Source organism: Lepisma saccharinum, chromosome 14, assembly GCF_977018435.1.
Source record: "Lepisma saccharinum chromosome 14, izLepSacc3.1, whole genome shotgun sequence".
Taxonomy (NCBI): Eukaryota; Metazoa; Arthropoda; class Insecta; order Zygentoma; family Lepismatidae; genus Lepisma; species Lepisma saccharinum.
In genome coordinates, this window is record NC_139242.1 from 81,145,716 (window position 1) to 81,164,851 (window position 19,136).

Sequence of the window (19,136 nt, forward strand, 5' to 3'; positions counted from 1 at the left end):
TCAGTTCGGCATTCTGAATTGTACACCTTTGCATGCTATGATGTTTTAGCTGCAAAAGAAAACTTATCCCATAGTGCCCGAGTTATAACAATTTTCCTCCAAAAATGCAAATTACCTATTTTTTTGTAATATATATATATATATAGCAATATGTAAATTACCTAATTTTCGTAAAAAACAGAGTTTCACATTTTGGCTTATTATTCAACTTGTATGGCACCCAAGAACATGAAACATGTTACGGTCTGTTGAGAAATGTCCATTCTTTGAAAAGAATACTAAAGTTCGAACCTTATTTCCAAATAGCGGGAGAAGAGGGGGCAAACTCCACATTTTTATGTTTTTTTTAATTGAAATCGGGGGTCGCGCCTCCCAAAACCCCTTCCTCGGTTCGGCGTTCTGAATTGTACACGGTTGCATGCTCTGATGTTTTAGCTGAAAAACAAAACTTATCCGAAGTAGATTGCTCCCATAGTACTAGAGTTATAACAATTTTCTGAGCAATATGTAAATTACTTATTTTTCATAAAAAACAGAGTTTCACATTTTGGCTTATTATTCAACTTGTGTGTCACCCACCCAAGAACATGTAACATGTTTCATTCTCTTTGGAAATATCCATTCTTTGAAGAGAATACTAAGGTTTGCGCCCTCTCCCCAAAATAGCGGGAGAAGAGGGGGCAAACTCCAGATTTTTGTTTCTTTTCATTGAAATTCATGGGTCTCGCCCCCCCAAGCCCCTCTTCCCCGGTCCATCGTTCTGAATTGTACACGGTTGTAGATTGCTCCCATAGTATCAGAGTTATAACAATTTTCTGAGCAATATGTAAATTACCTATTTTTCGTAAAAAAACAGAGTTTCACATTTTGGATTATTATTCAACTTGTATGGAACCCAAGAACATGAAACATGTTAAGTTCTCTTGAGAAATGTCCATTCTTTGAAAATAATACTAAAGGTCGCGCCTTCTCCCTAAAATAGCGGGAGAAGAGGGTGCAAACTCCAGATTTTTATGTTTTTTCCATTGAAATTCGGGGGACGTGTCCCCGTAAGCCCCCTTCCTCGGTTCGGCAGTCTGAATTGTACACCGCTGCATGCGCTGATGTTTTAGCTGTAAAACAAAAGTTATCCGAAATAGATTGATCCCATAGTGCTCGAGTTATAACAATTTTCCTCCCAAGAGTGTTCGAATTTAAAATTCCCGCAGAGAAGCCAGGGCGAGAGAAATTTCTCTCTCTCTCTCTCCTCCTGCCATCACTGGCTTCTGGCGCCGTGGTTGTGTTGCGCATAAAAGGGGCCTAAAAGTTGAGGCCGAAACTTACGAACGAGATTTCCTGTTCCCGTGCAGAGTTCCATAACGATATCTTTAAATGAATAAATAAAAAAAAAAAAATGTCAATGAAGACGAAATTCCCTGACATTTCCCTGACCTTTTTTGACACCTCAAATTCCCTGACTTTTCCCGGTTTTCCAGGTTTTCCAGGTCTGTCGCCACCCTGCTAACATCTGGAAGTTTGAGGTCTTGTGGTGAATGAAACAGCTACGAAAGCAAGGAAAAGGAGGGAGAAGTCGCGTGGTCAACAGAACAGGTTTCTGTCAAATTTTAAGACATCGTCAAGGCTAGTAAAACGTATAACATGGGAAACGGGAGTTAGAGCGAACGTAAGATTCAGGTGAACATCCCATAACTTAACAAATCCTTTTGCCGGGGCCTGACTGGATGAACATATTAAGAGGGAAAACATATAATGCCAGAACGTAAAATCGGGGTTTCACTGTACTAACACCAAATTACATATAAATGCATTACATACAAACAAGGTTTAATTTAAATGTTTTAAAATTATATTTTGCTGGGACCTTCAGTAATTTATGTATAAAACACAATTACGTAGAACTGAGTTACGTAGTATAAAGCAGTCTCAGCTGTATTCCAAAGTAGTTCAAACTGTTGTAAGTTTCAAGTTCTAGTATCAGTACGAATTAATGAGAGTTGGTTCAAGATTGTAAGTCCTAATTAATACAGTAGGAAAATGTTGATTGCAGTTCCATGTAAAATCATTAAAGCCACATATTTGTGGCGAGTAAAAGATCAAGATTTTGGTACAAAAGCTGAGAATATCTCAGGATAAAAAGTGGTATATAAAATTGAATTTTAGCATTAAAAGGGTGCGTAAAATGCCAAATTTGATTTGAAAATTACACTAACTGTACAAAATAAACATTTCCTTTCTAATAGCAAATCTATGTAGTTATTAGATTGTTAAGTTCATTACTGCGTAAAGGAGTCTTGTCTATTCCTGCTCCTCAAATTTTTACAGCAAAATAAATCAATTTTCCACGATTTTGCAAAACTTGCAGGATAATGCTGACTTCAGAAAGTGTCACGTTGGCAAATAAACTCAAAAGTACATGTTTAAGAGTGTATTTCACTCTATTGCTATCAGCCGATATAGGTGGATCGGTTTATCAGTAAGTTACCAATTATTTTACTAATCCGATATATCTATAAATATATTATAATTTAGTGCCAAACTCTGCCATTTTGTTATAATTTTATGGATAAACTCCATGCCCTACTTTTTAAAAAGTAATGTCTAAACGAGCAACTTCCTTTGCATTGCAATCACCTGGAAGAAATCATTTATTTAGGAAGTCAATGAACTATTCAGGTTCTTCAAGGAATTTGGAATTTTATATCGGATCAATAGAATATCGGTTATCGGTATGAGTAAATTTTATATAGGTACTATATTGGTATCGGCCAAAATTTCATATTGGCCCATTCCTAGCTTACCTTTATTTTTCAGAGGGGCCAGATGTATACTCTGGACCTCTGTGGCTAAATTTTCTGTTATTCTGGCTATAAATCTAACTCTAAGATCATGGACAAATTCCTGGCATATAGCAAAGCAACACATTACCTAGAAACAACTTCTACAGACAATCAAACTACTTATTCAAATTATCAACAACACTGAAATAAAAATGGCAATTAATCTGCATTCTAAGAAAAGTGGAAAACAAAACAGATGCCAATTGCAATACAACCTACACATTTTGTTTAATTGAAAAACCCTACCATGATCTTGACAGTATTCACATAGCCACCAAAAGAGCGTGCATTAGTAAACATTGACCCATGCTTTTCCATACAAACATGCATACATCCTTGGCATCTACCACATGCACTGTGTAATATCTGAAAGCAAAATGAATGAATGAAGTGTGCTAGTTATGCATTACCAATCTCCATTTCTTTTCAGTGCAACTAAATTTCACACCCACAAAGTGTTTACCATAATGTTGAGTCTCCAAATAATTCCAAACAAATACATAAGTGCTCTTCACTACCTACGTATACAAAATTTCACATAAATGATAGCATAGTACATACCTGTTCACATACAGAGGCACATACTTCAACTGCCCAACCTTATAAAATGTGCCACTTCATGTGAACAGGAGTGTACAAGCAAACACGAAAAGCACTCTTTCATTATATGCTTAGATATTACATCACTACAACAGTTGGCCATTTCATGCAGTATGGAGACTTTCTTAGAATCATAAGAGTGAATTGGAAAAATTGTGATTTTTTTTAAAAACCTGTATTTGATTTTTTTAAAAAAAACTGATATCCATACACTTAAAAGAAGTGAGGTGGATTTTTCAACCAACCATATGCTGTCATGTAATGACGTGAAATAAGCTGCAAAATACACTCAAACATGGTATTTTAAATTTTCAGTTTATTTACCGACGCAACATTTTCTGAAGTCAGAATTATCCTGCAAGTAACTCATTCTTTAAATATTTCTCAAGTCTTGTAAGATATTGCACGCATTCATGTTTCAGGAAACAAAAAATACCTTTTGATTTAGTTATACTTTATTATGAAGAAGGACTTGTAGCTGGATAAACTGCAATTTCCAGAAATGGCTAAAGGTAAAAATATTGGAAGCCTACAAAAGGAATTCTATGTAAAGAGTTATGGATAAGAAATACTCCGATATTACAATGAATAGATATTATAGTTTCGTAAAGGTACTCTCAAACAACTTCAGTTGACCAGCAGTCCATAAACATTTTTAGAACTTTTTTCCCTTCACATCATCAGAACACAATTTTGTCAGTAAGAATTTATCAATATGGAATATTAAGAGCATGGAATGTGATTCTCTAAATAATGAACTCATACAGTGGAACCCCGATTTCATGCTCCCAGATTTTACATTTTCCCCGCATTATACATTCAATCCCAAAATAGCAAATTTTTTTAAATTTTAAATTTTCTTGCATTTTAAGTTTTTTCACCTTGGTTCCCTGAAAAAGGTAAAATTGAGGTTTCACTGTTACAGTATTTGCTTTCGTAAACATGATTGCATGCAAGCAGAAATTATTTTAATACTATTTTCATGGGTTTTGAATCTTAACATATTGTAAAAACATCACTTTTTTCAAATACATTATTTCTATTCCTAAGAAAAATGTAATTGTAATTATTTATAGTCACATTTATTAAATAATGGAAATTGTCACACACTCAACTAACCATTTTCAATTTCATATTGATTCCACACATTCTCTGCACTAATTGATTAATTTTATGTTAGCTCATAACGATGATAATTCCTATTGTTCATAAAGTTATAAATTATTATAAAGTAGCAAACATATACAGATTCTATGAAATGGTTGCACTGGCATACACGTGACTATGCACACACACACACTTGTTCCAAATTTCCTCCTCAAAAATACTGACTGCAACAAAATATAAATTTTAGCATCGTCATGTGCATTTCCACAGTTCACAAGAAAATGGTGCTACATAAATCTTCTTGCTACTACTAAAGATAAGCAAAAGCAAGCAGCCCTGTTTAAGTGAAAAATGAGTGTTAGAAATCACTTTACAAAAGTCGCACAAGAGGAAGTCTGGTGTCAGAAGGAAGCTAGAAATTTACATTTCAACAGAATTGAAATAACTGTGTGCCTTACGCAAAACTGTACCCCGTGTGTGTTTCACATAATGCTGATTTAAAAGGTTTCACTATATTTACAAGTTGAATGTAAAATCTGAAAGTATCTTGCAATTACTTGCAAGGTAGGTTCATTACAAGTTCAGAGTAGAAAAACAAAGATAAATTGAGCACCAACATGAAAACATACATTTTGGCACTTAATCTCAGCAGTCAATCTACACACAAAACTTATTGTTCTTGCACAAAATAGAAAAAGAACAGTAAAATATACCTTTATTTGAACAGCTTTGACAGAATTTCCATTTGTATTTCCAAAATTAGGAGACACTGTTATCTTCCCAGCAGACTTCAAATCCTCTGCTGTTGCAGGAACAAGCATCTGCATTAAGAAAGAAAAGGCTTAAACATTTAAATTCAGAACAATGTTTACACCATCTTCAAGCAGAGATTTTAAACTATAACTGAAAACAAAGGAAGGTACAACTGCCACTTTTATTGAGTTTGTTCTTAAGACAATTTTATGCAGAGAAAGGCTAACTGGGACTGAACCTACAGTTTAAAGTTGGATCCAAACCTGGGACACCTTGATTACAAGGCAACCATGTTACCACTACATGTCGGGGAAGCATGCCACTTTTATTGAACAGAAAAATTACTGTTTGATATTGAATAACCTCCCAAAAATAATTACGAAATTAAGTTGCTTCCTATTTGCTGACGATGTAAAAATATTTAGAACAATTTCTCTGACGAAGATAGCCTTGACTTGCAGGCAGACATAAATGAATTACTACAACGGAGCGAAAATAATAGACTTCCATTTAATCTTGAAAAACATCAGGTAATATCTATAACAAACGCTCAAACAATAAGAAACTTCTCGTATCAGAAAACAAATAACTAGGGTAACTAAATTTACAGATCTTAAGTTTCACATATGATACTAATCTATGTTTTAAAGAACATATTCATCGCATTGCTAACCAAGCGTACAAGAAACTAGGGTTCATAAAAAGATGTGGGGAAGATCTACCAAGTACATCAATATTATGTCTCCCTAGTATGCTCACTCGTAAAATATGCATCAAGAATATGGAAGCCCTTGGATAAAAAACATGAGGGAAATAGAGGTGATTCAGTCCAAATTCTTGAGGTACCTAAAGTACAAAGACAAAGTGTATTCTAAATTCACTCCATTACTCTGAGCTTGTATTGCAGTTTAACATCGAAAAAATTGAAGAAAGGTTTGATCTAAATTTGATGAGCATGCTATATAAAATTGTAAATAACAAATAACAAAATAGACTCTATGGGGTTAGTATTTGCATTACAATATTGTGTACCTCAAATGAAAACCAGATCGAAACCCAGGTTGCTCCATGTGTCAAAATCTAGAACAAATTATGTAAAGATATATCCGATGTGAAAAATGGGTAAAAATTATAATGAAGTGGTAGCAAATGATCCGAGCATTGATATAAACAGTCTGTCACTTCAATTATTCAAAAGAACCCTACTGGGTCAGTGGAGAAAGGAGTGAGGGGTTCGTCTGTATGGTAATTAGTAAAAAAAAAATATATATATTTAATGCACAAATATATGTAACACACAAAATGTATCCATGCCTCATTGGAACAATGTTCTGTGGCATTCATTATTTGTTTAATAAATAAAAAATAAATAAACTAAAACAAAACACTGTGTTATTTTGTGGGAGTGCTGCGAGCCATAAACACAGCATGTGAGGGAGCTTTCACAATGAAGTGGCATGCAACTCTTAACAGAAATAAACCAATCACATGTATGCATATCCAGTATGTCATACCATTCCTGTACTAAAGGTTATATTTGATAGTTACTAAAGAGGTATATCAGACAACATGCACCATTTCACTTGGCTGTGAAAGCTTCCCAGTACAATAGAATTAGAAATACTTTATTCAAGGTTGCCTGTGACTGGTCTACCATTTTACCTGCAAAACTTTCAGATCTGAAAAAAGAAACCTCCAATAGATACAAATATTCAAGTACATTTAATAAAAAATTATTCATTTCTAATCCGAAACTGCTCCTACATTTGGCCTTGATCTCCACAGAAGCAATCTGAATCTAGTCAAATGTACTGAGGCTCTGTCCCTGCTCTGTTCATTCCATGTATGTGTGGCTAGCTAACCTATCATGTTATTTATATCTTCAGCAATGGTGAATATGAAAGGACAAATGACAGAAGGAAAGGGGGCAATAAATTGAAAAGAAGCATCCACATATATCATTAAATGTAAGTGAAAGTGAAGTGCTCCTCTGCGATTTGCACCATGCCATGAAGGCATATAGGGAGTGGGGAGTTAGGGCCCCACACTTTCTTGATCTCGGCCATCAGAGATTAGCATCACGCCGCTGCCGCCTTTTAACCCCCAGTTTCCTCCAGGTACCCACTTTATACAATGCTGGGTGGGCACCGGAGCCACTTAAACAAGCAGAAAAAATCCCATTTACCCCTGCCGGGGATCGAACCCAGGTCTCATGCTTGGTAGTCAGAGCCCTAACAACTGAGCTACAGTGGCTACTTTCATTAGATGTACTAACTCAGAATTCACCTAGACTACTCAGTGAAGTATTGAAAGCTACCTACCTGTTTATTATTTGGTGCAGTCATCACTTTCACTAATACTGGAATACCTCTTGCAGGCTTCAGAAGTGCAAAAGGAGTTTGGCCCGACTGTTTGGCAGTTTGCATGGCTTTTGTTTCAATTGGGTCTATAATTACACCAGCACATGAACTCTGAAATCATAAAATCAAGGGCATTTGCAATATTAAATCATGACTATCTGAAACAGATGAAGTGAAGAAATCAGATTTATTCTTATTATAGAGAATGAAACTAGCATATTTTTACAGCCATTATTATTGAACATTACAATTTTCATACACAATTCAGACAATTTCATTTGCATATATATAAAGTTAAGTTTTAAGTTGCCTTACACATGAAGTTGTGAATGTGAAGAGACTTAAAATAGGTATAATATAAGATTACAGAAATTTCAGTTTTACATTTCAGCTTAGTACTTACTAGCTCATTTCCAAATAGAAAATTTTAATTTTTACTTTGTTTGACAGCTCATTGATCTTCATTTTTTAAACATATATAAAAATAGAAAACACAATGTGTACAATTTTTTTTTTTAAAAAAAGTTGTGATATTTTAATGCAAATAGTCATCTCACAAATCAAAATAATGTGTTTTGAAGGCAAGGTAATCTTGTGAAAATAATGTTAGAAATGTTGCTGCTAATTTAGGATGGGAAAAGACAAAGTTAAAAGGAACAGCTATTTTTCAATGAGTCAGAATCTTGAATGTCTGGTTTTGTATTACCATATAACCATATAACTGATATTATTCTGTTCAACCACTGCCCCATCACACAGGAATTTAATTAAATTTGCACGAGAAGGGACCATATTTGGTAGAGTTCTACACAGGGTTGAGTTATTTGGTTTTGGGCCAGGGCTATGCAGATTGCTTTCATTTTTGTCGGTTTCCAGTTTAGTTGTTTGTGTAGTACTTATATGCAGGGACGTGAGGTTTTCATTTAACGATAACACGAAAAAGTTGAGGAAAACAAAATCTACTATTTAACCCCTTAAGCGGGGAGCCCGAGCACAGCTCGGGCATTTGAATTTGGCGGCGTTTTGTGCATTTCAGACCCAGTCAATTTTCTCGTAGCGGGGAATTATTTTATTTAAATGGATATACAGTAGTACATACATAGATACATTTCGTTTTGTACATTTTGCTTGAATGTCTGTGTGTTCATTCACTTTTCTCTCATTTACAAGACATGTAATGTTATAATGTTGTCCAAAGCCATGTGCCCTCTTGTACAGGGGCGGACTGGAGGCTCGCTGAACTGGGGTCTAAGATTCAACATACGATTTCCTTTAAATTATGTGTGCAGTAGTTTCAATTAAAATTTAGGTTTAAGTTACACACACACTCTCTCTCTCCCCCCCCCCCCTTGACAATGTAGTGAGACAGCTTACTTTAAATTATGTGTGCAGTAGTTTCAGTTCCCATTTAGGTTTAAGTTACACACTCACTCACTCTCTCACTCTCTCTCTCTCTCTCTATCTCTCTCTCTCTCTCAGAAACAACTGCGCATTACCCGACTTGAAGTTGGAATAAAATTTCCTGCCCGAACCTAGCTCGGGCAACCCGCTTAACGTTACACATTGCAACCCCGAACACAGCTTGGGTAACCTGCTTCTAACTCAATTTATAAAATCGAAACATCCACTTAAGGGGTTAAAATGTATTTCGATGATAAGTTATGGGGGCAAGTTTTCGGTGTTTCGGAATCACCAATTATGCCATTTTTCAGAATAACACCGAATTTTGCAAATTAACGTGAAAAACACTGTGAAATATGCAATAAAACACGGGATAACACTTCTTCTGTTCAAAGAAAGTTACCTAAAGTGCTATGAGTTCTGTTATTTCTAGTCTAGCTGTTAAAAGTTTGATTCAATAGAGATTGTCACGCTTTGTTTATTGTAGTTTTGCATAGACTTGACTGACAGTACTTTGCTCTCATCCTGAAATAGTATTCACTGCAGTGATCTTCCCAGAAGGGAAGTTTCCTGGAAGGGGAAAATTTTCACGTTGTGCCACTTTTGGCTAATTTCCGAAGATGGGGATGAGTGATGATATGATGAAATTGATGAATGTCCAGGCTGGGACTCAAACCTGGGACCCCCTGGCGTCGTAGCACGACGTGCAAACCACTCCACCACGGGGGCCGGTGGTCCCTATTTCTAATATGTGGTTAAGGGTGTGTGTGTGTACACAAAACGGTATTTTGAGGCCAGAGAGGGATTTTTGGCATTGTTCGGGAAATTTTAGTCAGTCTTAAGAACATCAAAGAATCACTGTTCTCTGAGGCTGCATGGGTTGAGTTTCATCTTCAATTTCTTCTCCTTTCGGATGCCAAAGCCAGCAGTAAATGCATTTGATTGTGCACGAGAGTTTGCTTCTGAAGGACTTTATGCTTCAGATAGAACTACATTATTTTGTATCCATTGCAAAATAACATGGCATTAAGCACAATTTGGAAATGAAAGGCACAAGAAGAAAAGTAAGCTGCCAAGAAAAAGTAAACTATCTTTGTCCCCCCCCCAACCCAATTGCCGCTACTGCTGTGTGAACATTTACTACGATATGTAGTAAACTGAAAAGTAAAGAAAACAATTTTTGAAAAATTTATTCTACGAGAGTAAAAAGTGGAAATATGAGGGTGTTCAATAAACATTTCACATTTAGAGATTGATGAGATGGAGTAGTTTTCCAATTGCAAGAAATTTGGGCATTTCTCACAAAGGTAGCCTTTAATTGATTTTTTGTGAGTAAAACACAAATGTCTTAATTTTCCAGACCTAAAGCTATTTGAAAATTTTTAGCATAAAACAGTGAAAATGCATGTAAATAATAACACAGATTTTAAATTAATAACACTGAATTTTGCCCTAAACTATGAAAAATAACACTGAAATGCAGTAAAAATAACATTGAAATTTATGGAAAAATAAAATGAAAACTTCATATCCCTACTGATATGCTGTTCCATTGAATGCTATGGAATTCATTCTATGCATATTGGACTATTTTCAGCCATTCTATTTCTTCCATAATTTTGTGTGTGTGTTCACCTATCATCTTCTCTAGAGTGCACCTTTGTAAGCTTGCCACATGTGCATGCTGTAATGCATATACAGTTTTTCCTGGCTTGTATGGCTCAATGGTTCTTACTGTGAGTGGCTGTGGAGCAGTCTGTTATTACAGCAACATTTATAGTAACAGACAGGTCTGTCTTAGGCTTGATTCCCCCCAACAGCAAAAAGATAAGAGAAAAGATACTCCCTTAAAATGTAAGGTTAGAAAAAGTAAAAGTAGAAGCACTGCACAGTGGCTAATGTTCAATTAACATTGCATACTAATAAAGAACTACTGTCACTAACATTCAGAGAAATATTACACATGATAATCTTTCAAAGTGTGATCAATATCAACACATTTTGTATGAAACAAAAGCCAAACAAAAGGTATTAAAAATCACTCACTTCTTAAAAAAATCCGTGGAATCATGAGTAAGGTTACTTTTTTTAGAAATAAGAGAAAAGACATACAATATGAAGGTAATTAAAATAAAGCCTGGAATAAACATAAATACTTGGAATTAAAAATCACATGTGGGCATACATTTCGAAGTTTAAAATGTGGAAGAAATATGGATTAAGCGCAGACATCAATAAATAGAAGTTAATGACTTGAACCTGATCAACTCAAAAATATTTATAATTATTAAGGAAAATCTGCAAAACAGAACTAGTTGGGACGTGTATATTTTCTATTTTGATGCTTTTAGTTGTGAGCTTCATTTTCTGCCATATTTTGTCACAAAATGATACAAAATCAAGTGAAATGTATGAAATACAGTTTATTTACCTATATTTTGCAAGGTCTGAATTATGCTGCAAGTTATGCAAAATCACAGAACATTGATAATTTTGATGCTGCAAATTTTAGATGGAAAAATGGACTTCTTTATTCAGGAATATACCTCATATCACTCCAATAACTACATAAATGAGTCGCAAGAATGGTTTTTAATTCAAATTTGGGATTAATTTCACCCTTTTAACATCCAAATGTCCCTTTATAAACCAATTTGATACTGAAATGTTCTCAGTTTTTTACTGAAATCTTGATCTCTTATTTGCCATAAATGTTTGCTTCTAAGGGAGATTTCATACTGGAGTGACACGTGTCACTTAGACCTGTGAATCAAATACAGGCTTATGCAGCTTGTTGGGCTAATACAACCTGAAACACTGCACTTGATTGCTTCGATTCCAAGTGTTATGTGTTGTGTAGCTTTTCACTTCTGTGAGAGTCTTCTTTCCAAGTACATAATACACATAATCAGTGGTGGCCGGTAGCTAGTATGATGGGTAGTGCCAGTGATTAAGAAATTACCTACCTTTCAGACACTACAGAACACATTATCTTCACTAAAAACACTGAACAATTAGAAACACTGAGTCGAACATGGAATTCTCGCTAAGTCACCTTGCTTTGTTTACAATTCTGCACCTAATGCATGGCACATCAACAACCAGTGTTACAACAACTAAAATACGATTAGCGGTAAAATTCTACTAAAAAAGTAAAAAAAAATTAAAGTGTTCCCTTGTGCTTAGCCCCACGCCATGAAGGCATATAGGGGGTATGGGGGTAACGCCCCACACTTTCTTGATCCGGTCGTGAGTGGGGGTGATGTGATCAGCATCACACCCCTGACTGCCTTTACCCCCCCCCCCGGGGTTTCCCCCAGGTACCCATGTTATTTGATGCTGGGTGGGCACCAGGACCGCTTCCATGGTTAGAAAAGTTCCCGGATTTGAACCGGCCGGGGATCGAACCCGGGACCTTGAGCATGGTAGTCAGACGCATTACCGACTGAGCCACCGTGGCCACTAACATCTGCTAAATGAAATGTGGATCTAAAAATTTAAGTAAAATTGAATGCAAGAAATTAAATTCCATCTCCAAGTGAAATTGATACATAATTATAGATTTTCCATGTGACTTTATATTTCGACGTCAGTTGCAATACATGTGTGTGTCTGTGTGCGTGAGAGTTTTCTTAAAGAAGAAATTGATAACGAAAAGTCTGGATGACCTTTTAGACACTTTTATCTAAATGGTTATATAAATTTGAAAGATATTACGTTCGTTCTTCCCAAGTGGGCGGAAAAGTATCTTTCTCACTAAATACTTCTCCAACGGGTATTTCAAATCGGTCAGGATTAGTGAAATCTCTCTAAAGTTTGCAACTATGTCAACACAATGTGAAAGCTCTTGCGTCATGTCAAATGAAAATTTGCATGGCTGGTGTCCTACTACCCTGCTTCCCACAGATTTTTTCAAGCCTCTGTGCAAGCGTCAACCTAGGCCACACTGTGCTCGGCTCGGATGGCCCGGAGCAAGTGTTAGGAACAGCTGGGGATGCGGTGCAAGGATTCAGGAAGCCGTAAGCTTGAACCCTTGAGATATTCGAATCTCCTTGTTCATAAATGTATTAACTATATTTTGACGAAGCGTGTGCTTTTTCTGAGGGTAGAGCCATGGCACGATGGCTCTCCCCTTAGAGCTGCCGCTGCACATAATTGCATTGAATACTTTTGAAGCAATTTATTACTTCACCACACTTCTCCTGTGGTGACGGACACAATGTTACATGAAAACAAAATGCATAGTTACGGTAATACAAAGGTAATTGCACACCTCTTGGGGAAAGAATGGAACTGGTAGACTGTCACCACACATCATCACATTCTCAAATATTCCAACCTATTAACAGGCAATTTTAAAAGAATTTCTACATTAAAAATCCAATACTATTGATTGGTCTACATTTGGAGAAACTTACCTTGTCTTGATAAACTGATTCATCTGTTCCAAGAACTTTGGTGATTTTCAGTCTTTGAACTGGAGCTGGAGGATAAGGAATGTGGCCCCTTTTCAGATCTCTGATATCTGCTAGAGTTCGGTCCCCATTTGCAAGGTGAATGATTCGCAGATTTTTCCTTCAAAAAGATTGAAATAGATATTTTATACAACCATATGTGCATGGTGATAGTATTGTGCACTAATTATATGAGGGCATAATTAAATTCAAACATCTATGATTATTATAAAGTTCAAAATTTGAAGAGGCATAGCTTGTGTAAAGAAACAGTGTAGACATCGAGTACGTATAAACTGCTCATCCTATATCCACTACAATGTACCAGATAATGGCTTGACACACAGAACTCCATATATGGATATATCAAAAATCTTGCAATGTACAGGACAGCTTGAGAAAATGTACACACAGGAAATGGGGGTTATGGGAAACTAAGATTGAGGTAAACAACCTATTATTTAACATGACCACTTGCCAGGACATTGATGACTGAACATATTAACCCTTTCGGCACAGAGAATGTATATCGGTGTTTTGTCCTATTATGAACAAATTTTTTTGGAGATTTTTCTAATTCAAATTCAAATTCTTTACTGACACTTGAAGAAAATTGCATATAGTTTGTGCAAGTTGTATTTAAACTAGGGATGGGACGATATGAAATTTTAGCTGATACCGATAAAGTACCGATATAAAATTTACCAATACCGATATTCTACCGATCCGATATAAAATTAGAAATGGTCCTGGAAGAACCTGAAAGGTTCATTGACCTCCTTAAAAATGTGTGTTTCAAAGTGACTGCAGTGCAAGAGAAATTGCATATTTAGACATTTACTTTTTAAAAAAGTAGGGCATGGAGATTATCCATAAAAATTACAACAAAAATGGCAGAATTTTGCACTAAACTATCAGATATTTATCGATATATCAGATCGGTAAAATAATCGGTAATTTTACCGATAAACCGATACACCGATATGCCTATATCGACAGATACCGATAGAGTACCGATTAATCGGTCACATCCCTAATTTAAACAGTAGCATTTTGCATTTATATACATTATTTAAGGTTTGTACATTACATACTAAAAGAGTAATACAGAGAGAATAAAGAAACAAAAATTTAGAGATTTTTGCATATTGTTGGGATGGTGACGATGATTCTTGAATAATATTACATACAGTTTTTATAAGTTATATTTTAAAGAGTAGTGTTTTACATTCATACCCAAACGGTACATAACAACGGAGTAATAAAGCGAATGAATGAACAAAAAATACTGCTTTTAGAGATTTTTAAATATTTTGGAGAGGGTAACACTGACTGAAGAAAATTGCATAAAGACTTCGTAAATATTGTATCCGAGTAATTCATTTTTAGGAAAGGGTCCAAAATAGTATGTTGGCCGTGATAGTTCCATTTCTGTGCATACGTGCAGAAAGGGTGAAGCTGGAAAATGCAGACTGTGATATGGAAATCTGTGTTCTACTGTATCCCCTTCCATACAAAAAAATTACTTCTGCGAGATAATTCATGCATTTTCATCTCCTATATATTTCCTTAATACTTACTCATCTCTTCTTCTCTGTTTCCTGGAAACAATGTCTTTGAATGTCTCTGGGTCCAGTTCCTGTCGTCTTTCTCCAGCTCTGTATTTAATACCGTGTTTATACTCTTCGTGTGACCTGAGCGCAAATTTCTTTGGAAATTCTTTGTTACATATATTGCAGATATACCGTGACTTATCTGAATGTGCATGGGCCTACATAAGAAGAGATAAATTATTCAATACAATTTCTTAGAACATGCATTTGTATTTTAAATTCAGGCAATGTACAGCAACAATGTAAACATTTTGAATTATTCAATTGGTAATGAATTTAAAGAAGTATTTATACATAAGTACCCTTCCTATTCTGTCAACAGAAATTGAACAGTGTTTATATTTGTATTTCCTAGATATACATATATAGTTCTGCCTCTTTTAGACTATAGCAAAGATGGGGATGAATGATGATGATGATGATCATGTTAAATTGATGAAGAGAGTCACAACGAAACACACTTGCTCAGGTCAGAGCTCAAACTTGAAACAATTAGCAGTAAGATCATGAGTCTACCACTAAATATGCATCAACATTGAATATCAAAGCAATTTAAAAATCTTATGACTTAGCTGCAATTAATACTGTCTGATTTCTCATTTTGTTAATTCGTAGCTGAACCCTAGCCTTCAAAAAGCCAATATCTTAATTGTTTCCCTGTCATGACATTTAGTCCTCGGTAAACTTTTCAGTACAATCTGTAGGGGCATGCATATTTCGTTTTTAACGAAAAAACGAAATTTGAAAAAACACATTGTAGTGTTAATTTTTCATGTTTTTGAAAGGTGTGAGATGCATTTTGTGACCATATTTTGTCACGAAATAATGCGAAATGTACTGCAAAAAGCGAAATTTACTCTTAAACACGAAATTCAGGGTATACTCACCGACGCAAGACCTTCTGAGGTCTGAATTATCCTGAGAGTTATGCAATTCCCGGAAAATTGATTAATTCTGCTGTTAATATTGGAGAAGCAAAAATGGACTCGTTTACACAGAAATAAACTTAATACTCTGATAACTACGTTAATGTGCTATTAGAAGTGAAATGTTAATTCTGTGGAATAAGTGTAGTTTTTAAATCAAATTTAGGTATGACAATAAAAATAATACCTTGTCATAACTACATTTGAAAATGGTTAGGCTAAGTCCAAAGTTCCACATTTGTGCTATATCTATAATAATTTAGTCATATGATTGCTCAAAATGTTATTCATATAATGCAATTAAGTGTCTGAAATTACTATTTAAACTAATTTCATTAAATATGATGTTTAAAAAAGCCAATTTGTATATCATGACAAAATTATCAAATTGTGAAATATTCTGAATTCATATTCATAACAGTTATTTTTGACTGACAAAAAGAAAAACAAATATTTTAAATCATATGTGTCCTTTCAGACAAGAAAGATATAAGATTCAATTTATTGAAATTATGTACATTTGCACTGTCATCAAGGTTTATATACAAAGGTCAACTCTTTAAAATTGTTCAATGTATAATATGATGTCATACTTGGTATTTTGTATCAACATTCAAAAAATGGTATTTGTAATCATTAGATAAGTATATTGTGATATACATAGTAAAATAGCTGTAACAGAGCAAATATGTACATTTACTAAACAAACATTCAAGGTGTTAAGCAGTTATGGACAAAAATATAAAACAAAAACAATTGAAGATAACTCATACTAAAAAATCTGGCTTGAACTAGTTGCTCTAATACTAGTTGTCTCTGACTTTAAATGAATCTCAGGATGGATGGTACATAAGTAAAAATGTGACTATTGGTGAAGGTTTGATATCATTAAAAATCTGGATATTTTGAAAGATTATACTTTACAAGTTAATCTTTAATAGTTTCTTTAAACTATAAAGAGACATTTTGTTGATAACAGAAGCTTGAAAATGGTTTTATAATGGAATAATCTGTATAACGAAAAAGGAAAGATTTGGAACTGGTGTAACGTGCCTAGTTTAATAATTGAGAGCAGGAAATTATTATCTGATGGCATCTGCATTAACTAGCTAGTAAATGAATATTGCATTATCTAAAATGAGAATCTTATGAGAAATAAGACTAAGTGAGTGAAATATTTTCTGCATTTTGGATGTGAATAAGCCAAATGTGAAGTTTTGAAAATTGAAGGAAGCCATCTTGTGGACCTGATTGAGGAATTTGACATGTTGAGTGTGCTCAGATGTAGAACTGAGGCATACTCAAATATTTAGTGAAGGACTTGCTCTGTCTCACAAGGAGATAATAAAGAAATGTTTTCTACATATAAATAACATTTATATGTTATAAATGTTCTTGTAAACAATTGCATAATTTGATGCTCTTATAACATTTGTTATTTCTAGTTATTTTATCAATGTAATAATTATAAAAATATTTATTATTGTATGAACATAAACACTGTTCATCAGTATATGTAAATTTAAATTTCCTTTTCAACATAGCACCATAGTTACCTATTGTGCCGATACCGAGTTTAAAATATACTGACAAAGTTGTTATATAGGATTATATTCACAATTTTAAAACCAATATGTCTTTTTATATACCACTTTTCATTCATTTTTTCACCGCTATAACACCGATATTTTATTTTATTTACCGCTTTTGAACCCGAAATTGACTCCGTTTTTGTACCGAAATTTTGCTTTTTTATTTACCAAAAATATGTGCCTCTACTGTTCTTTTGCATCTTTCCTCTTTGTGGGATAAAGTCTCTAGCTTTACATAAAGAGGTGTGCAATCCATTACAATCTCTTACTTCCTCTCGTTCTTGTTAGCCATGTATTCCAAAGATTTTATCTGAGTGAGTGCATTAGAGTACTGCACTTTCGCTCGCTCATACTCAATCAAATCTATTTTCCTGTAGTTTACGGTTATTACAAGCATAAGAAAACAGTTTTTCGTTATGACGTTTTAGGAGAACACACGCTCCCTTCATCAGACATTTATTTTCATTTTGACTAATGATACAGTTATAACAATGGTTAGCAATTTTTTAAACACAAAGAATCCCGTTATATAATGGATGTTGTCAATGTTACATTGTTGTAATATAGCAACTTAACTGTGAAAAGAAGCAGTCAGTTTTATTTTTATAATATATATTATAATTGTAATAACCGTAAACTACAGGAAAATAATTCTACAGCGTACATACAAGAAAAACTATCAATCAAATCTACCACGTCGAGTGTATAGAATCAAATATCATTTCAATGTGACATATTCGTAGAAATATATGTGTAACAATCCGTTCTCGTAGTTTCAGCCCATAATCATTGTCGGTAGGGCATCCAATTTCCACAGGAGACTCGGGTTCGATTCCAGGGGTGGGTAATCAAAGATCAAAGTTTTTCCAGCCTCATCTCCGCATAAAGTGGCTCTGGAGCTCACCCACCCTCAAATTCATGGGTACCCTGGGGGCAAGCATGGGGGGTGAAGGCAGCAGGAGTGTGGTGTTGATCACATCACCTCTAAAATGGTCAAGATCGAGAATGTGTGGGGCCCCTATACCCTATCCCGTAAATGTGCCTTCATGGCACGGTGCTATATGCATGGGGAACTTTCTCTTTAACCTTAATCATCTATTTCATTTTCATAAACCGCTATGCATCGGTAATATAGACGAAACTACAGTTTAACATGGAGATGATGGCTATCAATGTTCACTAAAGTTTCAATTTCACTGTGTTTATCACTTGATGATTCATATTTGAGGGCCCACCACCACAGACAAATTACGGTTATATGTGAACTACTGGCCTTCGAGCGTACATTTATCGTTATTCCTGTTCGAGCATTATTTGCTCTACCGAAGAAGCTGTCAATTCTGCATTACAAGTGTTGACCTTTACTACAACTTTACACACAGTACTTAAGCAGAGTCAATGAAGTCCAAATATGGACTCACGACAAATAATGAGAGAACTGAATTCTGACAGATTATTTTCTAACCTTTTTGCTTTGAAAGATCAAAATTGTA

At 34.8% G+C, this 19,136-nt stretch overlaps 1 protein-coding gene across 7 annotated transcripts in view; it reads right to left on the reverse strand.

The window, feature by feature from the left end:
* Positions 1-19,136, reverse strand: part of LOC145999076 (uncharacterized) — an 85,979-nt gene that overhangs the window by 22,239 nt on the left and 44,604 nt on the right. For 6 of the 7 annotated variants that reach the window (XM_083136048.1, XM_083136050.1, XM_083136046.1 and 3 more), the window contains 5 exons: positions 15,093-15,283; positions 13,477-13,633; positions 7,619-7,768; positions 5,258-5,365; positions 3,084-3,203 (listed from right to left, as the gene is read on the reverse strand). In XM_083136048.1, coding sequence (XP_082992174.1) covers positions 3,084-3,203; positions 5,258-5,365; positions 7,619-7,768; positions 13,477-13,633; positions 15,093-15,283 — 726 coding nt within the window. The remainder of the gene's footprint in view (positions 1-3,083; positions 3,204-5,257; positions 5,366-7,618; positions 7,769-13,476; positions 13,634-15,092; positions 15,284-19,136) is intronic. The other variant, XM_083136049.1, reaches the window with a different exon arrangement.